General features: G+C 48.4%; 1 protein-coding gene across 1 annotated transcript in view; it reads right to left on the reverse strand.

The window, feature by feature from the left end:
- The window catches only part of TANC1 (tetratricopeptide repeat, ankyrin repeat and coiled-coil containing 1), a 153,065-nt gene that overhangs the window by 14,611 nt on the left and 111,529 nt on the right, over positions 1–26,925 (reverse strand). Inside the window, exons 13-17 of the mRNA XM_080798596.1 lie at positions 25,714–25,822; positions 24,759–24,881; positions 17,962–18,198; positions 15,753–15,938; positions 13,177–13,255 (exon numbers count right to left, since the gene is read on the reverse strand). Of these exons, the coding sequence (XP_080654722.1) occupies positions 13,177–13,255; positions 15,753–15,938; positions 17,962–18,198; positions 24,759–24,881; positions 25,714–25,822 (734 nt within the window). The remainder of the gene's footprint in view (positions 1–13,176; positions 13,256–15,752; positions 15,939–17,961; positions 18,199–24,758; positions 24,882–25,713; positions 25,823–26,925) is intronic.

Below are 26,925 nucleotides of genomic sequence, written 5' to 3' on the forward strand. Positions count from 1 at the left end.
GGAGGGAGCACCTACAAGAGGAAGGAGAGGCTCTCTTCCTGCTGCCGGCCTGTGACAACTTTGTTTTTAAATACAGCCTCACATTGACACATTTCCAGCTTCCAGAACAGATGGAGTGTTCCTACAAATCAGTAAGACATGTCAGGATGAAAATCAGGAAAACACAGGACTAGGCCGTTCACAAAAGGTAAGGTCCAAATGCCAATGAACGCATGAGCAGTACCCAGCCTCGCGAGCCATCCAGCTAACTGAGGAATGGGACACACTCTCAGACCGCTGGCCGAAGACCTACCTGGTCCATCCCACAGCAGCCCCGCCGGGAGACGCATGCCCGGGGACGCCCTGTTGCGCACTGAGGGATGGCAACCGCATGGCCATCAGGAGTGGGACGCATCAACAAACGATGGTCCTGTCCACCAGGGGAACGCCACACAGCCATGACAAACGATATGCAGCTGAAGGCCACACACGGGCCAGTCTCACCAGCATGTCAGCAGTTCAAGGAAACACCACACCACAGAACCCCAGGGTGAGGGGGTCTACAGCGCAGCAACAGAGCCCCACCCCTGCTGTGCTCCTCCTCTCACAGGGCGGCTGACTCAGCTGCCCACCCAGGATTTGTGCCCTGCTCTCCTGGGCACCCACAGGAATGAAGCCCAGGGGAGCCATGTGCTGACAGGTCCTTCCTTCCACACACACATCTCTGTCCCTCTGTCCTCCTCAGACCCCTCTGAGGACAGACGGCCGTACCTAATCCTGCCCCCATCAGCCTGGCCACAGCTCAGGGCCCAGGAGCCACACACACCCAGGGATGGAAACCTGACATCTGGGCCTAATCTCCCGGCGACAAAGAGCAGTTCCTGTGAGAAACAAAGAAGTCCCCTCAGGCCATCTCCAGGGACACAGGTGCAGTGGGCCAGCAACTTTCCCTCTTCACGCAGAGGTGCCATGTCTGCCAGGCAGATACCTGAGCTCTGCGCCATCCCAGGGACCTCATGCGCCAGCAAAGTGAGAAAGGTGGCGGGACTCATGAGCAGATGTACGGGGCTGTCCTACCCCGGCTGACCTACCCCCGGGGCCCTGAGGATGTGAAGGTCAGGCTGAGGAAGCCGGTGGGGAGAGTAAGCCCTCTCTCTCCTTCCAAAAGGAAGTGAGCACTCACCTCGCTCCCGGCCCAAGTCCCCCAGGCAGGGGATGCGTCCCCAGAGCAGCCTGTCACGGGGCGATCTCAGTAATGCTCTCCTGTCATTAGCCAGAGCATTTCTGACAACTACAAAAAAGAGCCACATTTAACGACAGTTGTCCTCTGCAATGCTGACTTTCTCAGGATGGAGAGGAGGGGGAAGGTACTGCGGGGTCTTGAAGGCTGGTGCCTTTCCTATGTGTGTTACACAAAGAGGCTCACAGCCACTCATCACACATTGAAACATGTAAGTAAATTATAAATAAATAATCATAAACAGAACAGTATTTAAATCAGTTTTAGATACCAATGTACTGGGTTTGAAAACCAGTGGTGAAGGTGATCCTGTCTATATCACACAATCTAAACCAGCATGTCCTGGCCCTGGCGGTCCCCTGCACGCCCCGCACAGTCCCTTCCTGCCGGGGCGTCAGTGGAACATGACCAGGGAGTGGCTGGCGAGGTGGGAGATCCGGCGGGTGAGCCATCCCCTGGACCTGCTGCCCCTCTGCAACCCTCCTCCAGGCAGGGGTCTTCTCTTCGCCCCCCTCTGGTTGCAGTGACCACAGCAAGGACAGGAGGAACAAAGGAATCCACACGCATGCCTGAGGCAGGGTCATGGCCGGCAGATACACAGGACGCCCTGGGAAGGAGCAAACTCGGGGCCCTGGCGCTGGAGGAGGTCCGAAGCAGCTCACTGGCATTCCGTTATCTCGTGTATGGTAAACGAGCCCCATCCCTGTTGTAAACGGGGCCTTAAGTCGGGACGTCTGGTGCAGCTGCTACTGAATCTTTGCCACAGCAGCACATCAGAAAGCTCAGCCCGGCCTCAAAACACGGCCGCATGCTTCACGGAGGCGCCAGAGAAGACTGAAGCCGGAGCAGCTGAGACGAGAGCGCCCCCCGCAGGCCTGGCGACGGGGCTGGACTCCAGTCTGTTCCTCTCCAGCCAGGCCCCCTGTCTTTGTGAGGGACTTCTTCTGAGGAGAAAGCACCAGCGAGCACAGGCTGTTAGGCCGCGTCCACTGAACCCGCTCAGGCCTGACACGGCCCACATTCTGCACACACAGTCCTAATGAGGGACTCACATCTTCCAGTGACGCAGACCAGCAGGACCTGCGTGTCCCTTTTTCTACTCAGAGTGAAGAGTTTTGACCTCATCACTCAAAACCCCTGAGGCTAGAGGGCACCTTAAGCTCTAGCAGCCTTCGAGGGAAGGACACCGTCTTCCGAGTCAATCGAGACTTAAGAATGGTCAACTAGTCAACTACAGGCTTAAACAGACAAGGCCAGGCAGGACTCTGCTCAGAAATGCCAACGACTCTGCTGGAAAGGCTGACCTCCGAGCCGACCCCGGCTCCGACGAGGGTCAGTGCACTCTGGCCAGAAAGAAGCGGCAAGGGGAGGAGGGCAGGAGCAGCGGATGCCCTGGCAGAGGAGCGCTGCCTGTCTTCTGGCCAACGGAGTTCAGAGACAAAGGCCAAAAGAGACCCTAAAACTCAATGTAAACACATGGCACTTTCTCGGACTCAAACCAAACACAAATTCATTTACTCACAAATTCCTTAACAAGATGGCATTTTTCTAATGAAATTCCCACGAAAGCAAATTTCCTCTGACGATCCTGAATAATTGTACCTCAGCAATACTGTCCTGTCTTCGGAGCGTGAGATGTCCATTTTAAGAAAATGTCCATTTTAAGAAAACCCCATTTACTCCCAGATGTCCATTTTAAGAAAACCCCATTTACTCCCAGTAACACCAGCTTATTGAAGACATCAGGTATGGTTCTCTGGGAACCAGATCATTTGCAGGAATCCTTGACACATTAAAGTTCTCTGGGCAGACGTGTGATTTACAAAAACTCCCCTGTCAACTTGCCAGAACTCAGTCATTCTGTGAACGGGGCTGTTCATAACATTTTATGGCAGCTCTGTCCCTCAAGTACACAGGCACAGGATGGCCGGCTCTAGGGCCTGAACAATGGATAATCATTCTCTCGCCCCCTCGGATGGTTCTGTCCCTAATTTAGAGACTTTGAGAGAAGGGTGACAGGTCCGTGCACAGAGAGGTGGTTCCCACTTCCAGAAAGCCACCTTTTCATACATTCGTCCCACACTGAGCATCCACACGGCCCTCCCAGGCCCGAGGTGGGCATGTGAGAAGAGTCTACACCTGCGGAGGGGCAGTCCCGCCGGCCGAGAGAGCTGCGAGCATGACGGGGCAAAGTGACTCTGCACTGCTTCCACACTGACCTTTGCCGGTGCACTATTTCCCAATATATTGGCTTTTCCACCTTTTATAAAAACAAGTGGAAGATTAAAAAGAGCAAAGTTAGTAATAAGCAGGATTCTCATAAATGCCCTCTAGCTGCAACCAAGATGGAAACCACTAGATGTACCAAAGGCAGCGACGTCTGAACCTCAGTTGGACGCCTGATGGGCTAACCCCACTCAGTAGTAAAGGAGAAGGAAAGTAAAGAGCGCACACGCAATCCCGGAAGAGCCTTAGCTATTTTATCTAAAAGGTAAAGTGTAATTGGGGATTTTATGATTTTTTTAAAACTTTCTGGGCATGGCAGCCCCTCTCCCTTGATTTCTGACAACAGACTGGTTAAGTGGTTAGGAGGGAGGCCCCCAGCCCCCTGCTGTGTTTGGCTTTGCTGTCTTTGAGTCTGGGCCCACTGACAGACTGGCCCCAAAGTCCTGGGCCTGAATGAAAGCAGCACTAAGCCCCAAACAAAAGCTAGGCAAGGCTCCCTGTTCCACCTTCTAGGAATGGAGCAAGATTTTATAAAAGCCAAATCTCCTGGCCTTGCTTTGTTAGGCGTTTGCTTCCATCACTGAGGGGAAGGGAGGGCTCCTGTTCAAGAGAACAACTTGCCGACAGCTATAAATTCTTCATCTCCACAGAGGCCTGGCAGTTATTTATCTAATCCTTAACAAGGTAAAGAGTAAAATGAAACACGAGAAAGATTATATTCTTACTGAAAAATACCACTGCACTGGGAGATGAACCCCCGAGAAGCCTCCAGCTCTGCCAGCCTTGAACGAAGCCCTGCTGGGCGGGCTCCACACCCTTAGGAGCGGGCAGCCAGCCCGCCCAAATGCCCCATGAGTCTCCTAACTCGTTCTGCCCCTGCATCATGTTCTCCTTTTGGCACAAGTCCCCCAGGAGGGCCTGGGGCAGCGAGGATGGAGGGGAGGGCATCTGTGTAACTAGGGGACAGGGGGCAACTGAGCATCACATAAAACGCAGACTCCCCTCCACATGGTCCCAGCTCCCAGCGAGCTACTATGGAGGTTAAAACAAGGCAGGAACCAAATCTGAGTAGCCAGGACACTGCTGACATGTTACAAGTTCTGCAGAAACACACTGTTTGTCTCCGTGGGAGGATTAAACATGAACCTTAAATAGCCAAGGAATTCAATGAGGAAATAAAATGTTCAATTGCCACTAAGCAGGACTCTACATGTAATCAAAATCCATTTCCATCCCTCGTACCTGCAAAATAATCCCAACGTGAACTAAGATTTTATCACTTAATCATCTGCTTCAATAATCTATTAAGACCAAATAAATGTCTAAGTAAGTAACGTTAAATATTAATCAATTTATCCCAACCCTGGAAGCCTGCTGCAGCTGCTGAACACTTACAACAGCCAAGCTCTGGGTCAAACACTGTGGGTGAACTTTTATTCCATCTTGACAAGAATCCTTTGAACGAGATGATTGTTCTGTCCATTTTATTGAGGTGAAAGAATTGTTACATGATTTGCCCTGAACCCAGACCCCATCAGTATCACTCAGGAGTTAAACCAAACAGCTGAATGAAGCTGGATCTATGCTCTCAACAGAAATAGGAAGATCCTGACATATTTCATTATTCTACTATGACACCTATAAAATTCTTCCTACATTGACACTTCATGGCCCTTTAAAGTCATAAATTCATTTAATACACAACCAACTTCTATGAGGCAAGTATCACTCACCTCGAATTACAGATGAGGAAAATAAGGCCCAGAGAAGTTAAGCAACTTGCCTGAGGTCACACAGCTAGTGGGAGACAGGAGATAGGATGTGAAGCCCAAGATCCTAAGTCCTCTGCTGTTGCCTCCAGGAAGTTTTCTTTAAAAAAAACAGCCAACTAATGAAGATGACTATAAATGCTGTTTTAGACCAAAAGTGCCAGAAAACACTTTTCTTCTGAAGAACTGGCAAGCTTTCTCCCACAGACAATAAGAATAATCTGCAATGACTATGTTCCCTTCGAACTCTGGTCACACAGCATCCTAACACCAAAACCAGAGCAGGAATACAGTGCTGCGTCCTCTGTCCCGGTCTTGATTTTAGTTTTTTTCCTATTCCTTCATATATTATTTCAAATAAGCCTCTTCAAATCCTTTGAGGAATAATGTGTACTATGAATAACATAAACTCAATTTAAGAACAAATTCCTAAAATGTGGACAACATAAATCACATTTCATGCAGACTTTGTTCTGAAGATCAGAAGGACACAGCTTCTAACAGCTGTCACTTCTGAAGTGTGCTGAGAATGCTCACATTTTTTGATAGATCCTCTTACACACCAAATATTTAAAGCACGTATAACGTGTGGTTTTGCTCTCCTTAAAGGGCTGGGCATGCAGTGAGGACAGTTGAGTGCAGAACTCCATACAAGGAGTCAAGGTTAAAGAGGGCATTTCCACAGAACCATTCTTTTTTTTTTTTTTAAAGATTTTATTTATTTAAGAGAGAGAGAGAGACCATGAGTGGGGGGAAGGGAAGAGGGAGAGGGAGAAGCAGACTCCTTGTTGAGTGGGGAGTCCCAAGCGGGGCTCAATACTAGAACCCTGAGATCATGACCTGATCCAAAACCAAGAGTCAGACACTTAACTGAATGAGCAGCCCAGGTGCCCCTCCACAGAGCCATTCCATGCAAGTTCGTGTTCAGCCTAGAAGGAGGGAAGCAAGGAAGGAAGGAGCCACACATCTCAATAAGAATTTGAAAGAAACAATTGGGATTTTTCTGTAGAAGTGCAGACGACCACGCACAGTCCTCCTAGGACTGAAAGAACGAGCAGCAGTGGAGGTACAAATGCTCTAGGCACCGAAATGTAGAGTTTCTAATGCTGAAAAGTTTCAGCTGAAACTTTGGAAGCCAATGCTGAAAGCAGACCTTTGTTGTGGTTTTTTAATGAACAGTAAGGAACTACTCACAGGAAGGATGGACAGCACAAGCAACATTTTACACGTGGTGAACAGAATCCCCGTACATGGTCAGGCTACCAGCTCATTTGCACCTGAGGTGCACTGTGTGGGTTTTCAGCACGCCCCACTCCCTGCCCCCCCACCTCAGGCACACACAGGTCAGCTGGTTTCTGCTGTCCTGCCAGCAGAGAGGAATGGCTCTCCACAGTGTACCCATGCCAGGGGCAAACCCCAGGGGTCTGCTAGAGCAGGAAGAAGGCAGGGTACAGACAAACCCAGCCCCCTTAGTTCTTACCCCCAAATCTCTCTCTACTCTAGGGTGACCTTCATGCCCATCTCCCTCCTTCCAGAGCCTGGGTTAGCCCCTCCTCCAGGGTCCTACATTACCGGGCTTTGTCCTCCCCCTTATAGGGTCCTAGGTTAACCCATCCCACCCCACTCCCTGGAGGGTCCTAAGCTACTCCCTTTTCCACACCCTCCAGGATTCTGGACTACTACCCTCATCCTGGCTTATTCTCCCCCACACCCTCTAGGGTCCTGGGTTACCCCTCTATCATGCTTTTAGGCCAAAACCAATCAAGAACATCTACCTTTGTTTGGACTGACAAAATCTGAATTTCCTAATCTTATGTACTCTCAAACACCAGCAGAGGAAGGAATGTCTTGACAAGGATTTTCTCAAACAACAGTATGGTGAGATTCTGAGGACCTCTAGAAATGGAGTATCTTAGGTGTGCAGTAGTAGCAAGTCACTTCGCTTGTCTCAGGAGGATACATTTAGAGAAGTCCTTACCACAAATTCTCCACATGCCCCAGTAAGCAATGGACAAATGCTTTTCCTTCCAGTCTGTCACCTGAAAATCTGCTCTGAGATGTCCATACATACATGAATGCCCAACTCAATGCCATAAGTTTTAAATGTACTCTAAACAGTTACCAAGTGACAGCCCTCCTCTCTTTAAAAAATGTCAAGTAAAATCTGAATGAACAAAGGGTTGTTTTTTTTTAAGATTTTATTTATTTATTTCACAGAGAGAGAGAGAACACAAGTAGGCAGAGAGGCAGGCAGAGAGAGGGGGAAGCAGGCTCCCTGCGGAGCAGAGAGCCCGATGCGGGGCTCAATCCGAGGACCCTGAGATCATGACCCGAGCTGAAGGCAGAGGCCCAACCCACTGAGCCGCCCAGGTGCCCCCAAGGGTTGTTTTTTTAAATTAAGGTTTCATTTGTTATTAATTTGTCAGAGAGAGTGAGAGCACAAGCAGGGGGAGTGGCAGAGGGAGAAGCAGGCTCCTCCCTGAGCAGGGAGCCTGACACGAGACTCAATCCCAGGACCCTGGGATCATGACCTGAGCTGAATGATGGCAGACGCTCACGACTGAGCCACCCAGACATCCCACAAAGGGTCATTTTTAAAAAAATTAACATATAATGTATTATTAGCCCCAGGGGTACAGGTCTGTGAATCGCCAGGTTTACACACTTCACAGCACTCACCATAGCATATACCCTCCCCAATGTCCACAACCCAACCACCCTCTCCTTCCCCACCTCCCCCCAGCAACCCTCAGCCTGTTTTGTGAGATTGAGTCTCTTATGGTTTGTCTCTCTCCCAATCCCATCTTGTTTCATTTATTCTTTTCCTACTCCCTCAAACCCCCCACATTGCATCTCCACTTCCTCATATCAGGGAGATCATATGATAGTTGTCTTTCTCCGACTGACTGACTTCGCTAAGCATGATACCCTCTAGTTCCATCCACGTCATCACAAATGGCAAGATTTCATTTCTTTTGATGGCTGCTTAGTATTCTGTTGTGTATATATACACCACATCTTCTTTATCCACTCATCTGTTGATGGACATCTAGGTTCTTTCCATAGTTTGGCTATCCACAAAGGGCCATTTTTAAGCCAACAGTAAGGCATCCTGTTTCCTGGGGTGTGTGCACTTTAGTGTAATAAACTCAGCCATCCATGGCCTGGGTCCACCTGCGATTCAGAGTTGAAGGTCACGCCTCCCCTGGGAGGGCCAGCAGAGCCACAAAGTGGGAAAATTAAAGCAGTTTCAGGGAGACAAGACGACAACTTTGAAAACATCAAGGATGCAGTACAACTCATTACTCAGCTTCATGGTCCAGCACGGAAACAGGTGTGAGTAACCCCCCATGCCCAACACCAGCTGACAGGGCTAGACCTCAGATTCAAGTTCCAGAGGTAGCCAGGTCCTACCCAGAATTCCGTCCAGAATAAAGAGAACAGTGAGCCGTGATTAGGACACATGCTGCACCAACCTGCCCCAACTCGCCAGGAAAGGGAGAACCCTGGAGCTGAAGAAGCTACCTAATGGACAGCGGAGGAGAATCAGCTCTTTGAGAGGCAAATCAGGTGTTTTTAACAGCTTTGGCATTAAAAAAACCATGGTATTTAGGGGGACCTGGGTGGCTCAGCCAGTTAAGTGTCTGCCTTCGGCTCAGGTCATGATCCCAGGGTCCTGGGACTGAGCCCCGCATGGGGCTCCCTGCTCAGCGAGGAGCCTGCTTCTCCCTCCGCTTTGTGTGCACACGCATTCCTGCTCTCTCCCTGACAAATAAAATCCTTATAAAGAAAAAAACCCATAGTACTTACAATACTTAAACTTCTTTAGAAAGTGTTTACCAACCAAACTATTTTACCAACTGAAATAGCCTGAGCAACGGAAGAGAACATTTGACAGGAAGGATTTCAGTCAGACTTCTGACTTCCCCTGACAGGGCAGCCCATTGCAGAAACCCAGGAAGGGGAGCTCTGGGAGCTGTCTCCGATGGGCACGAAGCCCAGGGCCTCAGGCCTGTTGACAGACCACCTAGAAAGCGGTGGGAAGGGTTTCTGAGGGAACGGCAGTGTGAGGGCACAGCACATGTGGGTGAGCAATGGAGCTGGCAGTGGAGGGAGGGAGGCGTGGGGACGTGAGGGACACAAGGAGGGGCGGGCACGGGTGCTGGGTGCTATCTGCCACACCCACACCCCGTCTGGTCGCTAACAGCTGTGCTCCTGCATGTGCGAGCCAGCACCCCGCTCCACTTTCCACACACGTGCGGCGCTGCTGACTCGGACGAGAGTCTCTGAGCCAGCCCAGAATCCAGCAGGACACGACCTGTGCGATGACAGACACAAAGAAGCTGCAAGACGGGGCCCTCAGGAGCAAGAGGATCCTTACCTCTCCCTCTCCAGCAACAAAATTTCTCCCAAATTATTCTGCAAGGTTAATGTCACCTACCCTACAAACTATATGGTTTTTTTTCTATAAACCCACTTGTTCACTCAGCCAGCACCCAAGTGACAAGCACCAGCCGAGGCCAGTGGCTCGCAGCCACCAGGCTGAAAAGCACAGAGTACCTTTCCAACATCATAGGAAGTTCTGCTAGACAACACCAGAATCAAGAGTCGCCGTTCACACAGGTGAGCACAAGAGACCAGGAAACGTCTGCCTTCTTGAAGCCCACAGTTTGGGGAAAACAGCCTTTGATAAATAAACAACATCAACAACTAAATATATAAATCGCTGACTTGCAAAATGTCCCAACGGAGTCGGGGTGGGGGAAGGCTCTCCTTCAAGACAGGCACATTTGCACATAAAATGACAAAGGCTGAAAGAGAAGGGCCTCTGTCTCCCTACAGAGCAAGAGAAAATTTGACCCAACGCCCAGGGAGCAGGCTCACAGGCTTGAGAGCAGCCTGCAGCTTGGAACCACAGCTCCTCGGACAACTCGCCATGGCATGCCGTCACCAGTCAGGCATCTCCCATCATTTCAGTCTGGGCTCATTCACAACAAACACAGATATGGAAACAGTAACTCGGTTGGGCTGGGACTTTGTGGGAGCCGGCAATTACTTGTCATGACTGAGGAATGCCTGAAACAGATAACACAAGCATCTGACAGGTTGGTGTCCTGTTCCAGGCTGCCTGGAGAGCATGGCCTGAGACTGTCTGGCAGCGTCTATGAACAACCCTCACGGAGCAGAGGCTCAGCGGGGCTATGGATAGAGGCCCACACCAGCCCCCCCTCCCCCGTGTCTTCCGATGGGTCCCACCACCTCTCCACCTGAGGGCAGGTGTGCAAGAGCTACCAGACTCCAGAGCAGGACTCTAAATGTCAACCAAACGTGAAAAGCAAATGGGCCCAGGTGTTGGTGGAAGGGAGGCTTACATAAATTAAGCTCTCTGTTCTTAAAGGCAGTAGACACGTCCTGTAAGTTTTCTAAAAGCTGCAGGTTTATAGCAATAAACTTTCAAATTAAACCCTGTTATTATTTTAGATGAATGTCTTTAAAATCTATTATACTTTCAACCTCAGATAGGAACCATCCCCTTTTGTGATGACATTTAGTGACTCCAGGTCTTCAGCAGGGTGATGCTCAGGGTACAGAAGGCACACGACTGTCCCTACTCCCACCAACCCCGCCACGACTGGCCAGAGTGACCAGAGACCTCCAACGGGACTGCTGTTCCCTGGGCTCCTTCCTCTCTGGCTGTCAGCTGTCATCATGGATGACCTGCAGCTTCTAATCAGCAACAGGCATGAAAACAACACTTTTGCAACATAAAGGAGCTACACAAGGTGCTCAAGGGTCTCCCCCAGCAGCAAAGTGGGAAAGGATTTTGTGCACCGATGTAGCTGCTCTACTTTTGGAACATGGCTGTGAGAGCAGGGAGGGGCAGGTAGCTGCCATCAGCAAACAGGGCGGCACCGCTGCACAGAGAAAGGATGGGAAGGCGAGCCAAACACGGACCAAAGAGACCCTGCCTGGTGACCCCATCGGTGGGTATCCTAAAGCCAAGCTGGCCATCGCTGCCTGTCTACTGAGCAGACCCGTATTAACTTCCACAGAGGTTCAAAAAGAAATGCCGAACTGCTTTATCCACATGCTTCCAGTTACTCCCGTCACCCTCCCACGTCCCCGACAGGATCACTCGCGGGATGCTACCCTTGGGCTGCGGCTGGAGTCCCACAAGCTCCGGTTCAGAGTGCTTGAGACACAAAGCACCATGGACCACACTCAGGAATGACGATCAAACACAGCCAGGAAGTGAAACAACTTCTTTTACTTCCGAGGGTCGTCAGCGAACAAACGGGTCCCGCAGCGGGGCAGTCCACATAGGGATTCCGACCTTTGGCTCAGTACAAAGCCAAGTCGTGCGCTGTGACCTGGTGGGCGCCACACTGCTACCCGCCACACAGTATGAAAGTGGATGGATGCTTCTCTTTTGCTGAATTACAGAGCAGCCTGTGCTACTTGAACGGGCGGAGGAAAGGCTCCACGGAATCCAGGGCACTAGTTAAACCTATGCACGTTCAGGCCAAGTGTAATCAAACACCATCTGGGGTCCTGCCTTCTCCTCCCAAGGTACCACAGTGAGCTTCCTAAGTCATGCACATGGCAGCAGCCCCAGAGAGAGGGCGCCAGGAGGCTCGGGAGTGCAGGCCCGTACTCCTTGCTGGGCACCGGACGTGCTTCCCAAGCATGAGTTAGCTGAGTAGCTCTACACACTAACATTTGGCTTGCTAGGAAACAACTGGGAAGCATTTGGAAATACTGCGCCTGTACAGACTGAAGGCAGACACAGGCATACCTTGTTTTATCGCACTTTGCTGCACGTCACAGACACTGTTTTTTATAAACTGAAAGTCTGTGGTAACCTTGCCACCGAGAAAGGGTTGTTTTCCAATCACAGTTGCTTACTCCATGTCTTTGGGTCACATTTTGTAATTCCTACAATACTTAAACTTTTCCATTATTTTATTTGTTTGGTGATCTGTGATCAGTGATTATGACTCACTCAAAGCCTAGAGGATAGCTTTTTTGGGCAAAGATTATTTTTTAATCGAGGTGTGTATACTTTTAAAGACATAATGCTACTACACACTTAGCAAGCTACAGTACTATGTGAACATTTACATGGACTGGAAACCCCAAAAATTCATTTGACTCGCTTCATTGTGTTATTTGCTTTATTGTGGTGCCTGGACCTAAACCTGCAGTATCTCCAAGGTATGTATGCCACAAGCCACAGCCTGGAAATGCATTTTAACACTCTTGGTTACACCTATTCAATAACAATTCATCACTTGGAGTCTTATCTTTTGAATCCCAACTCAGTCAAATGGAAAATTTCAAAGCAGCATTATCTGCACTAATCTGACAAGTAAGTGACTCAAATCTTCATCAGGATGTACTCACCTCAGGCTTCCCTCCCACACTACAGTTAAACACCCATACCCCACACACCGATGAAAAGGGATTTAGTATCTTGTAGTCAAGACTTTAAGTAGATCCCCCCCCCACCCCAACCCCCCACCCCAGGGTTGCAGTCCTGTTCTCATTCTGCAAGGCTGGCTGCAGCCTTCCTTGCCCAGCACCTTCGATTCATCGGAATACCAGGCTGGAAGCGCCTGCCCTGCTCAGGCTGCGTCTTTCACAGAAGACCAGGCTGGTTCGGATACGGAAGACTCCATCACACAGAAACTACCATATTTCGGTATTTCTAGCTGAGATTCATTAGATGTTGCAGGAACTGCTACACTGCTAGTCTAATTCAAAAATGATTTTACTGGCTTCGAGTAAAGTTTTTACTACTCATTTGGGAAGTTTTAAAAGCTCTACACTTCAAATGCCTCGTGATAAAATAACAATAGGACTACATGCATCCCAAGTCATTTTTAAGACAATTCAGGCCAAAACGGGGGCTAACCCATCAAGAAAGCTGGCCCAGACCACAAGCCAGGGAACCATAATTACCTGTTTCTCCCCACAGCGCATCAGTGCCATTGACGTCTATTTCGTGCTCCTTCTCCAGCCCCAGCAAGCACTGGACCACCTGTCAGAAGTGGCAAGGTGACTTAATGAGTTCTCAGAGCCATATGGGCTTATTATATCCCATGTATCAAAGGAGAGAGGGTGTTGTTTTTGTAACATGATTATCTCATGCTGCACAAGGAGACAAAATATAATGAAAACTGTTTTCAAGCATAATTCATATGCTATTCACATTTTCACTTTTAGAAGAATAAAAAAAAAACCTCAGTGAATTTCAGCAACATCGTTCAGGATTACTAGGCACTCAGAATTCTAATGAATTCCAACATGACCCAAATATGCCAACCTAATCAACAAAGGACACGGGAGATGGTACAAAGTGCAGTTTCTGCATAAATCGCCATGAGACAGTGAACGCGTTTTTTCACAAAGACAGAAAACAAAGCAAGATACACCTTTTCAATAAAATAAAATAAATAGTATCATCCGGATGATTTTTCTACTGACAACATTCTTCTTTTCCTTTCTCCCTTAGCAAACAGAGCTTTGGATCCCAAGTGTGCAGGCAGGAGTGCTGGCTCATGGGGAAATGGCAGCACGTGAGCCCTAAGCCAACATTCACCCTATGCAACAGTGCCAAGAGGAGATCGTCACAAGGCCCTTTTCCATTCTCCCAAGCCACAGCCTTTGTGGCAGGCTGCATCATGACCCCAATATGTCCATATCCCCTGCACGGAAACCTGTGAATGTTACCTTATAGAACAAGAGGGAATCCGCAGATGTGATTATGAACCTTAACATGAGATGAGTATCCTGAATTATCAGGTGTACATCTCACAGAGACCTGATATAATCACTCAAAAGAGGGAAAGGAGGAACCAATGCCAGAGCAAGGAGATGGGATGAGAGAAGCATCGGTTAAAGTAACACACTTTGAATATAGAGGAAGGGGCCACTACCTAACGAATATAAGGCTTCTAGAAGCTCTAAAAAGGCAAGGAAATGTTCTCCTCTAGATCCTCCAGAAGGAGCACTGGCTTTCTGACACCTGATTTTCAGCCTTCAGACCTGTAGAACTATAAGAGAATAGGTGTGAGTTATTTGAAGACATGGGAGTTTGTGGTCACTCGTTTCAACAGCATTAGCAAAGGAATACACCCTTCAAGTCTTCTGGTGAAGGAGCCTGCCCTCTTCCAGGAGACCATTCCGGGCCCCATGGAGGCTGCTTCTGCACAGCCTTCCTCCCAGCCAGCTTTGAAACAAGTTGAGTATGACAGGAGTTAAGACAAAGGTCACATCTATACATGGCATTCATTGTCCTCCTTATGATGATTCTTCACACTCTGTGTTCCCACGCAGATTTAGGGAGCACTTTAAAAAGGGAAAAATCTCCATTTGCGGATGTGTGTATTTAACACGCTCTCAGTGCATCTACATATATGGCTATTTAAAAAACACATTTATAGTTTTATTTTAAAGGAATAACTATACACCCATTACACAATAACATTTAACATATTGCTACGAAATATGTATTTTTGAAATGAAATTACTACTTTTTTCCAAAAATAAAATACATAGGTAAGTTGGCTGGCATTGTTTCATATTTTTGTAAATCTTTTTTACATGTCTTAAGAGAAGACAGCTGCGTTCTCTTGTATTTCTGCACTTGTTGCGATATATCATGCTTGCTTAAGTACACTACCTATGTGTACTTTTAATGTTTTAAATGCCACAATTAAGCCAGCTCTCAGTCCATACACATGCGTGCATGTGTGCACATGACCGTGTGTCTGCCCGTGTGTCTTAATGCCAGAAAGTCAGAGAGCCATCTGGCTGTGCACCCAAATTTACTATAAATCATTGTGGGTTAGGATCTTACCAAATATTGGCAACTCTAATTGCTTGAAAGTAATAAAGAATGAGAAAGAGGAGGAAGAGAACAGGTAAAATGTTATTAAGTCCCAGACCCACGGGTCTGGAGATAACAATTAAATCCTCAAAGGGAGAAACACCCGCACTTACCAAAAATAAGTGCTCTATTTAACTACTCCACGAAGCTTTTCTTCAGTGCAGGGACTATGAATGACAAACATTCTCACATGCTAGCAGAACTTTCAAGTCCTATTTTTAAAAATGCTTCAAATACTCAGCAACAATTTTAGAATTAGCATTCCACGTGATTATTTTTAAAACATCACAAGGACAAAAGAATGAATCAAAGGGAAAAAGTGGAAGACAGCAGGGCTGGTGAGTAAACGTACAACAGAGGAGGAGCAGAGAAAGAGTATCGCAAGGGCTCCCTCCTCGCCGACCCTGGTACAGAGCGCGCATGCGCACCGAGACCCTGGACTAGGGGGGCTCTCCAGGGAAGGGTGGGACACCAGCCCAAGGTCTGTACACGCGGTCAAACCAACTGCCATTTCTTGAAATCCTCATTTCCTTTCATTCCTTATGTGCATCACAGGCTAGCAACTAAGATGACCGGAAAAAGCACCCGACCCACACTGGGCTGCGACTTCCAGTTTCCCAGGAGGGACTCCGTAGTGCCGACTCACCGAGCTGTGGCCCATGCTGGCGGCCGCCGTCAGCGCCTGCTGCAGGGCTTGGCTCTTCCGCAGCGCGCCCGGCTGGGGAGGGCCCGCCGACCACTCACAGGTCAGCAGGTACCGGAGAATGTCGCCGTGGCCCCTCAGCGCGCTGTGCACCAGTGCGCACTGGCCCTTCTTATCCAAGTGGTCCACCTAGGGGGCAGGAGAAGGGCACGGTTTAGTATCACCTCCCCTCGGAGATCACCGGTGCACCCCAAATGAAGTGCACAAACCCCATCCCACGGCAGGTGCTTGTGGGGTTCCCATTCCAAGGCAACTTTCTCTAGAGCACTGAATCTCCATTTGAATGAATTTTCTTGTAGTGAATGGACCCCAGGCCACTGGGACACTTTGTAGATCTAGCAATCACTTCCTGGCTCTCCAGCAAATGACTTAGAGCTCCAAGTTCTCTGGGAGACATGGGTGAGGACACAGACCAAAACCTCAGCCAAAGCCCTGGGCTTCCCAATGCTGGTCGCATGAGTGAAACACTCGTAAGTGTGCTTTGTCAAGCTAGGATTTGGGGAAATAAAGCAGTTTAGTCACTGAACCAGGAGAGCAGCAAAAGGCAGGGATCTGGAAAAACCCAGCTATGAACAGGGAAGAGCAGTAAGGGACCCTGAGGGTTATGTAACTGGGGAAGGAGGTCATGTACAGTCAGGGGAGCTAGGACGAGTTAGCAGGTAAAGTGGGGGCTCAAAGCCAGGAAGGCCAGCTCACCACAAGGTTAGTGTCTAAGTGCGGCTTACCTCCTAAAGGTCCAAGAGGCCGCAGACGATGTGTCATTCCCTATCTAATCCCAGAAATACTGCACCTGAAAGGAGCTCAGGGTCTGCCCTCACCCCCTTGCGGATTCTGGGGACACTCTGCACCCCCACCCAAAAGCTCTGCAGGAGCCCCCTGAATGCCACCCAGTCTCCTCCTGTAGGGCTGTCAGCTGTGCTGGGAAGGGTCGGGCAGCCTCGGAATAAAGATGCCACAGTTTAGATGCAAAAATGAAGGAACCCACTGCTTCACTGCGGCACTCTCCTTCCGGGAGCTAAAGTTCATTTGTCCCAAATGTTGTATTTTGGAGGGGAAAACAAAAAGGCTCCCACAGTTAGTGTAAGCCTAATAAATGTCTTTTTGTTGAAACTAAACTATCCTAATTCACCATAAAGACAAATACCAGCGATTTATTTCTATTGCACATCCCCTCTTTCCCCACAAAATGTTTATAGTAAACCTAAATAGAGTTTACTGTGAGCTTGGCACTGTTCTCATTTATTCTCTTCACATTAATGACCCTAGAGTAACTTACTTAATAACATGGTTACATTTACCTAATGCTCACACAGTGGCCCTGTGGTAGATCCTGTTGTCATACTCATTATACAGATGGAAAGCCTGAGGCACACAGGCTCCACAGGGTGTCTAGTATCCTCTCTGGCAGGTGGAGAAATGGGGATTCGGCTGCCCAGCTCCCATGCCACGTGCTCAAGCATGTGGCTTCTAAGACCCACAGGACTCATTTGATGGTTTAAAAAAAGAGACATGAGGGATGCCTGGATGGCTCAGTCGGTGAAGCATCTGCCTTCTGCTCAGGTCATGATCCCAGGGTTCTGGGTTTGAGCCTGGTGCATTGGGCTCCCTGCTCAGTGGGGAGCCTGTATCTCTCTCTCCCTCTGCCCCTCCCCCTGGCTCATGTTCACTAGCTGACAAATAAAATCTTAAAAAAAAAAAAGAGAGAGAGAGAGAGACATGCAATGAAATGGGATAGGCAGAAGAGAGGGAAAAAAATCAAACATCTAAAATCTCTTATCAATCCAGCGCTGTGTTACAATGTGTGACTGAGCTCTAGGTCACCACCTCCAGGCTTTTGGAAGGATGACCCCTCCACTTCCTGCGGCCAGTGGCCAGGGGTGTTCTTGGTATCTGCCTCGTCTTGAGCAGTATGAAGCAGAGTTCAGAGCTTATGAGCAAAACACAGGACCCTCTCTCCCCACCAAAGCTGCGCCCCTGAGCACCACCCTCAGGTTCTGCCTGACATAGGCTGCTCACCCTTTCTGTTTGTGTGGCAATTTCTATCTGTTGCAATTCGACAAAGCAGAGAGGCTGGCCCAGCTGACAATAGTTTTAACAAGGCTCTGAAGACATTGCCCCTGCCCCCACCCACTGGGGAATGCCACCGGCTTACCCTCGCGCCCTTCTTGGCCAGCAGACACACCAGCTTCATATGGCCAGCAGCTGCAGCATAGCAGAGGGCGGTCATGCCATTCTCTGACATTCCCTCCAGGCAGGCGCCAAATTCCAGGAGCAGAGTGACCACCTCCTCATGGCCGAGGTGGGACTGGACACACAGGATTGGGGCATTATTTAACACTTCTGTCCTGTAGTTCACGTTGGCCCCTCCCAAAATCAGGAGACGGCTCACCTGTTGATTGATGTCCCCCAACAAGATTAATTTCTCACATAAATATCAGTCACAACAGCATTTGCGGAGAGGGGCAGCGTCTGTACTTTAATCCGGGGCCCTCAAGCTAGAGTATGCAACAGTATGACCCGGGAACGCACAGACCATGTCCTTTCTTGGTGGTGGAAATCTAAAACGGCAGCTGCTATGGAAAACTGTGTGGACTTTCCTCTGGAAGCAATCCCACTTCCGGGACTATATCCAGTGGATAGGAAATCAGGATCTCAAAGACATATCTGCACCCCCGGGGGATCACTGCAGCACTCTTCACAGTAGCCAAGAGATGGAAGCTAACTAAAACGTCTGTGGACTCATGAATGGAGAAACAGAAGTGGTGCCTACATACAATGGAGTATTATCCAGCCTTTAAAAGGAAGGCAATCCAGGGGTGCCTGGGTGGCTCAGTTGGTCAAGCAGCTGCCTTCGGCTCAGGTTGTGATCCCAGGGTCCTGGGATCAAGACCTACATCAGGCTCCATGCTCAACAGAGAGCCTGCTTCTCCCTCTCCTTCTGCGTGCTCTCTTTCTCAAATAAATAAATAAAATCTTTAAAAAAGAAAAAGGGAAGGCAATCTTGTCACATGCTGTACCATGGATGAAACTTGAGGACATGAGACTAAAAAAAAAAAGCTGGTCACAAAAAGACAAAGACAAACACTGTATGTCCCCTTACATGGGCTGCCTAGAGAAGTGAAATCCAGAGAGACAGAAGTAGAATGGAAGTTACCAGGGGGTGAGGAGAGGGGAAAATGAGTTGTTTAATGACCGCAGTGTTTTAGTTTTGTGATGAAAAAGTTCAGGAGATCTATTGTACAATAACAGGAGTACACTTAACACTACTGAATTCTGCACTTAAAAATAGTTAAGACTGGGGTGCCTGGGTGGCTCAGTGGGTTAAAGCCTCTGCCTTCGGCTCAGGTCATGATCCCAGGGTCCTGGGATCAAGCCCCGCGTCGGGCTCTCTGCTCAGCGGGGAGCCTGCTTCCTTTCCTCTCTCTCTGCCTGCCTTTCTGCCTAATTGTGATCTCTGTCAAATAAATAAATAAAATATTAAAAAAAAATAGTTAAGACAGTAAATTTCATGTTTTTTTTTAACTGAAGTTAAAAAAAACCCACAAAAACCTTTTATTTAAAAAGTGTACTTAAAATGCACATCCTCAGGTTCCACCCCCAGATTTCTGACTCAGTAGGTCTGCAGGAGGGCCTGAGACTGTGGATTTTTAATGAGTTCCCAGATGATATGGATGCTGTTGGTCAGCAGACCACACTTTGAAAAATCACTGCTTCATCTAAATAAAAACAGAAAATTCATTTTTCTGACAAGTAAACAATCATCACAGGATTAAATAATTAACAGTGAGCTAGTAAAGCCGAAAGTAATGGCAAATACTCTTTTCTTTACAAAAAAGCATCCCTAAAAGAAAAAGTACAATACGTTAAAATGTTCATGTGCCTCTGGACTGTCAGCCACACAAGACTCCCAGAAAATCACCAGCTTTTTCTACTAATTACTACATCCACCACACACTAAACTTTCTATGAGACTTTCAGAAAATTACTCAATCTCTCTGCTTCAGGGGTCTCCTAAGAAAACAACAGTATGCCATCCCATCCTACCCCATAGGGACTCTGCTAACAATGTTGTACGTTTAGTATGTCCTTGCTGGATTCCTTACAAGACTTTATCTGGAAGGTACGCGCTTAGAGGCAGAGCTCTCCTAAAGATATCTGTCACCAACTCACACTTCATCTGCTTCTTGGGAAAAACATTTCCTTTGCTGGTGTGATGCTACTGGTATTTTTACCACTTAACCCCCAATCGGTCTGTGGCTCTTTCCCTAGCCCACAGTTCCTAACCTCGCTGCACACGGAAACCCCCTGGGAGCTTCAAAGTTTCCAATGTTGGAGGCTCACCCTTGGAGATTCTGACTTGGCCATGATACCAAGAGCTCCCAAGGGATTCTAGTTGGCAGCCGGCGCTGTAAACACATCAGGTGATAAATGCAGCTGCAAAGCACGGGCCTGCTCGGAGCCAGGCACGCTTCCAGCTGTGAGATTTGGGACACGCTACCAACTGCCTCCAGCCTCCACATCCTCTTTGGAAAAACGGACATAAGAGTTTCACTTCTCTGACTTGTTGCGAAGATTTAAAATGAACATGCCTCACACACAAACAGTTCTTGGCACAGCCCTAGCATCCTGTAAGTGATAAATAAATATTAATTGCTATTGTCAGTCACCTTCCACAGACTCTTTAGAAGGGATAAGACCCCAGGTGCCTGGCAACCCAGAGGTCCGCCTAACTGCCCCCACCCTGTCACTAGCACAGAGCAGCAGGGAGACCTCCTGCTTACTTGAGAGGAGATGTAGCACCTCCTGTAACAGGCACCGGGAAGATACATCCAGAAGTTCTCGGGGCCTACAGCAGAGTCTCAGTCCCCTGAGAGTAGGCAAAACCTAATAAAAAGAACTCACTTAACCATCGTTAAAAAGAAAACCACCAGTCCAAAATGGATGGTGTTACTTGGGCCAGCCCAAGTCACCAAACTGGGGCTTAATACCTAACCTGGGTGTAGTTTCAACCTCCTCCAGAAACTAAGTCTTTTTTTTTTTTTTTAAGATTTTATTTATTTATTTGACAGATAGAGATCACAAGTAGGCAGAGAGGCAGGCAGAGAGAGACAGAGAAGAAGGCTCCCCACTGATCAGAGAGCCCGATGTGGGACTCGATCCCAACACCCTGGGATCATGACCTGAGCTGAAGGCAGAGGCTTTAACCCACTGAGCCATCCAGGTGCCCCAGAAACTAAGTCTTAACCTGTCAATCTGGAATTTTCTGATCAGCATTAGTGACGTCATCTGTTACAGGAGCCTTCTCTACCTGCCATAGGAAGATGGAAGATGAGATATCTGCAAACAAGACCTCCCTCGCCCCCAAGCGTTTGCCTTCAGCTCAGGGCTCAGGTCATGATCCCAGGGTCCTGGGATTGAGTCAGCAAGGAGTCTCTACTTCTGGGGAGCCTGCTTCTCCCTCTCCCTGCCGCTCCCCCTACTGTGCAGGCTCTCCCTGTCAAATAAATTTTAAAAATCTAAAAAAAAAAAAAAATAAAATAAAAAAGATCCCCTGCCCTTTCCCCTAAGGGAAAGTGACCTTGCCTAGAACAATCTTTTCTTTACCTTTGCTTATAACTTTCCTCCCCCACTCTCCTTCCTCTGAAAACCTGCCATTTTGTACAACTCCTCCATGCGCCCCTCTGCTGGCTAGGTGGAATGTTGACCCGTTCATGAATCCCTTAATAAAGCCAATTAGATCTTCATATTTCCTTTGGTTAAATTTTGTTTTTTAATATCACACAAGAGATGCCAGATGTTCTTCCAAAAGTGGTAACATCTTGATGAGGTTTCGGATCAGTATAAGACAGGTTCTTTGGTTACCTCCTATTTGACAGGTGAGAAAACAGAGGCTCCGAGGGGAAAGGGACAGATCAGCTCTGGGCACAAAGCTCATTACTGTCGTGGTCCAGTGGCCGCTGCAGCAGCTCTAGCTAAGATTACTCTGCATTCAAGGAAGGGGCTTAACGGTTCATCCTATACACTAATTCCTAACCCCATGGAAATTTCCTGATCCTCCCTACCACATAAGCTCTCCCTGCCTAACATTTGGAAATGGAAATATTATCTATAAGCGTCTGGTTTAATGAATGGAACAAAATAAAAAAGGGGTTTAAAAAAGACAGGCAAACCAGTGAGATCATGAAAAACCAGAAGCGGCACCGGAGTCCCAGTTTTCCCAGAGTCCCACAGGTTCCGACCAACAGAACCCCTTTAAATAAGTATTGCCTACTGTCATGCAGAATATGACCAGACCCTTTGCATCAGGGCAAGTCTGGCCAAAGTCCAAGCCTAATTCCCGTCTCCTCCTCTCCCTCTGCCTTCAGCCAGAAGAATCACAGCCTCAATTCTCCCAGTTCATGGCTCTGGGAAGCCCACGGCTGGCTGCCACTCTGATGGGACCACGTGAGGAAAACAACCCGCTGGGTGGGTGCCTAGAAGCCCTGGCAGCCAGGACCCCAGAGGGCCGGCATGACCCCAGCCTGCAAGGGGAGACTACACTGTTAGAAATCACTGGCATGCCAGTAAAATTAAAATTCATCTACCAAGCAATCATTCTGGAGCAAGTCACTTTAATTTACCAAAGTGGCAAACTGCAATTATTGCTCAAAATGACATTCATTCCTGTATGACAACATTTAATACTCTCTAAAAAAAGTTCCTTAATTGCATGCATAATTTTAAATTACTGTAATTTGTTCAAGATTCTGTGAAAACCCTTTTTTTCCCCTTGAAACATAAAAGAAACAGAAGGATAATGGAAAGCCTTAAAATTCTATAACCAAGTCATAGAATTCTGGGCATCACGTAGATGTAGGTGACACTGGAGTTCTATAAAACAAAGACAACTCTTAAAATGTTGAGTATGTTGAAAAGGAAGTATATGATCTCAGGAGGGTCAAGCTCATTACATTCTCACGCTGTACCTTTTAATTTACTGTCTTAAAAACTCGTACTCGACAGGGTATGACACTTCCCATTTACTTTTCTCCACATTAAAAGAGTAACTTCTGTGCCCATAATTCATTCAAGTAATGAAAACAGATATGGCCATTTTTATTATTTTTCTTCCTCATCATTACAGAATTTTACTAATTATGGAGAAGCCAAAAGATATGCTTTTAGCTGAAAGAGAAACTATGTTATCACAGTAACCTCGACTCTCATTTCTATAAAATCTAAGTAAAACAAAAATTCTTAATAGGACTTCTTCAGTATGTGAACTCTAAACAGCCGTGGTCTCTGCCTTTCTTCTAGAGTAACTCCATCCAAAAGGGAAGAGCTCCCTGTGAGCAGGAGCTCGATCTCCTTCTGTACAAACATCCACATCCCCATCCACCCGCCTCATACGGTGTTCCTGTGGGTTCAGCCGGGCACACGGCAATCACACCTGTCTGTCAGGTGAGGGAGCAGGGCAGAGCACAGCGATCCTTTGAGTGGCCGTCCGTGGTGTTCTGCTACCAGGGGCCCAGCCAAGAGGGGAGGCAGGCTAAAATCCAAGGTGCCCTGGGCTCCTCAATCCTGGAACCCTAACGGGGGGCTGAGGCTGCCCGAACGAGGCAGCGCTCCTCTTTGCAAAGCTCCACTGTGCATCCATCCAGGAGCAGCGGCCCTTCTCTACCCAACCCCAGGGCGCTGCCCGAGCCATCAGGGCCCAGGGGGAGCTGCCCCAGACTCAGAGCACTGCCATATCCTTCCTGACACGTGGGCTCCTCTCCTCGGTCTGCTCATTCTAGCTTCTCCCAAGCACCAGGAAGGCAGAGGAAGGAGCACGGGGGCAGAACTCTTTCTACCAAGGAAGCGGTCTGCAAGGTCCATTCTTGCAGACACACAGCGCAGGCACTGAGGGTGGGGTGTGCAGGCGGCAGGGGAGGAGAGGTGCAGGAGCCCCCAGGAGTGTCCCCAGGGCACCCTTCCCAGGTGGGTCTGATGAACTGGAGGAAGGAAAAGGGAAGGGAGATGTCCAGAAACTTCCAGGGCTTCGCTCGTCCTTCCCCACATGACCACTTATTTACTTACACTCGCCCTTCATGCTACTGAGCAGGGAAGAGGCAGGACTGTGCTCATGGAGGTGTTGGAAGGGGAGGACCTGGCTCCTTGAGAAATGGCCTCAGAGGTTCTGTATGCAGCAGGGCATGTCAGCGCCCGGGGCTGAAAGGCCTGGAGTCTCGCTGACATGTCCAGTGGAAGACATTTGTGATCTTTTTGCCTTGCACCCAACAGGATGGTTGTAAGTGGCTGTAATGTAAACCAGTCATTCCCACACTCTCTCGAGTCAGCCCTTCTCTGCTGCCATAACAGACACTTGGCCCTCATGTGTTTTAGATTCCCAGACTGGGTTAAACGAGGAAGGAAAATCTACTCTAGAAGCATAGCAGAAGACCGTGACATGACAGCCAGTGATCAAAAGTGAGGACGCTCGTGGCCCAGCTATGGGCCGACCCCTGCCTGCTATGCTTTCCATGATCACAAACACACACGTACGTGCAACTTCTAGAACAGTGTGTCTCTGTGTACCCATTGCTTTATTGTCGCTCATCAATGCTTAATTTCCTATGAACCATAAAGAGATGGTCCAGATTAGAAACCCAGGACACTAAAAATCCATTTCCCCTGGAAATCTCCCTTCGACCTTTGCTCTCCTTTGTGAATTGGTTCCTCATCACATCCACTCTGAAACTGTCACCACGTGCTCACACGGCAGCACCCATTCTCCCGCCCAAGCAAAAGCTAAACTCCTAGGGGAGAACCAGTCATAGGGCATTCAAGCCTGTGTGATTTATATCAGTGAAAAAAGCATCATTAGCAGCTCGGCCAGCTCCTCTGGTCACTCCCCAGGGCAGGGGAAGGCAGGACAGCTGGAGGAACAGTGGCGAGGGCTGGGGGCTCTCCATGCAGAGGGTCGCTCACCTTCACGTTGGGAGTGTAGAGGTTCCTGAGGGAGGCGAGGGCAGCAGAGAGCCCCTCGGTGCTATAACCGATCCACAGGGCTTGGAGGTGACTTGAAGAGATTCCTGTCTTCTTACTGAGGCCCTGGAAGCAATCAGAGACAAATGGGCGTCCATGTCTCCATTCCTAGGGGTGTCTGGCTGCAATGGGGGTACACCTGGGAGGGGGCAGCTGGGCACTAAGGCAGCGCATCTGCTGTGGCACGAAGAATGGCAGGACCTGGGAGCCTGACTTCCTTCCCTAAAAGCGAGAGTCAAAGAACGTGCGTGCCCTTGCTACACACACTACAGCAGAGGAGAAAGTTTCTTTTTATAGAAGTTCTCCAATCATTTCATAAAGGAAGAATAAAAACCGGGAGTATCACCATTCTGCAACCCTTCATGAAGAGTCCAGGCAGACATCAGTAGTTACTGGTAACAGCCACTAAGAGAAGCAAGCACAAATTCTATCCCTCCTGATGCCAGAAAGCCCCAACAGACTTAGAAGTTTAAACTCGAAAGTAACTGTGACATTCTGCCCACCCCCAAGAAAGCAACAATCATACCTGAACCTGATTAAGCCTCTAGATATAACTACCAAATGACAGGAAATCCAGAGGAAAGAGAGAAAAAAAAAAAAAAAAAAAAAAAACATGTTAAACTAGACCCCGAGAAATGGGGATGCAGAAAATCCAGGGAGTACGAAACCCCACAGGTCACGTAGCTCAGGCTCTTCAACATCTATATACCCAAGAAACAACAGGGAATGAATGAAGTGGAATCTTTAGATGAAAACGAAGTTTTAAAAGAGACTCAAAAGGGGAAAGACAAATGGGGCTCATGGAAAGCTCTCTGAGGGTTAATAAAGATGTTGAAAATATCCAAAACCAAAAACCATCAAAATGGTGACAAAACTTCCTGGCAGTGATGTGTCTCACCTTGAAAATGTGTGCCTTCAGGATGTGGTGGCCAAGCTCCATGGTCTGCTGGCGGTTCAGCTTGCCCTCTTGTCGAGAGAACATGAAGGCCAGGAGAGCATGCCCATTCCTAGAAGAAGAAACACAAGGGCTGGGAACAAAGACCCCATTCCACGAACTGTAGACTCTCAGGTGTGAACATCTCCACACGACTCTGAGCTGTTCTCCTGGTGCCTCAGGATCGCCATATAAAATAGATGAAAATTTGCCTCTTTACAAAGATGGCCCATGCTGTTTATTCTTCATTTTAGGGCTTTTTCTGGATTCCCCTATCTCTGTGGAGTGACCTAGAAAAAGGTCCTAGGACAGGACAGGTCTTAATCTTTGGAACCATCTCACTCTCTGTCCCTCATCCATCACTCCTCACTTCACTTACTTAGGTCCCTCACAAAAATGTAAATTCCATGAGATGAAGGGTCTTCCCTAAGGCACACTGACAGCCACATGGCCGAGCAAATGCCCGCCCCTCAGCAACCATTCAAGTATATGTTTCTTGGACGGAGGGAAGGGCAGATGGAGCAGAACCATCACTGGACCAGGAATCAGGCCTCCCCTTAGCATAATCACCACTGGGAGGAGACCTGGCCAAAGGAGAAGACCTGACCGTGAGAAGAAAAGAAAAATCAAGCCAGGCAATGCAACAGCTCATGACAGAAACACCTAAAATTCTAGGCAGTTCCTTGTCGGGGGGAGAAAGTTAAGATGCACAAGTGAACTTGCTAGGTCTGGGCATATGATGGCCATTCAGCTAACACCACCAACTCATTCCCCACCAACCCTTTCATGAAGGGGCCATCCCACCCAGGACGCTCTCCACATCCGCAAGCCGCATTCTGCCCCCTGTGGGCTCCAGGCCTCTGTCTGAGCCCGTCTGTCTGGGAAAGCTGCTAAGGGTTGCTTACTCCAACAGCACTGACTTCTGTACAGTGTGAATTATTCTCATTTCTGGCTCTCCATGCAGAGGGTCTCATGGAGACCCTGAAACTCAGGTGCCTGGGTTTTTTTGGGGGGGGCAGGGGAGATGAGCAGGTAATTGTAGAGAAAAGGATAAAGGCTAAGAAAAAAAAAAAACTGCATTCTCTAACTAGATGATTACAAGCAGACATTACTTAAATACTATTTAGCTATTCACCTGCAAGCCTGTTTTACAAATAGGTTACAAACCATGTTGGA

The sequence above is a fragment of the Martes martes genome (genome assembly GCF_963455335.1).
Source record: "Martes martes genome assembly, chromosome: 3".
Classification (NCBI taxonomy): Eukaryota; Metazoa; Chordata; class Mammalia; order Carnivora; family Mustelidae; genus Martes; species Martes martes.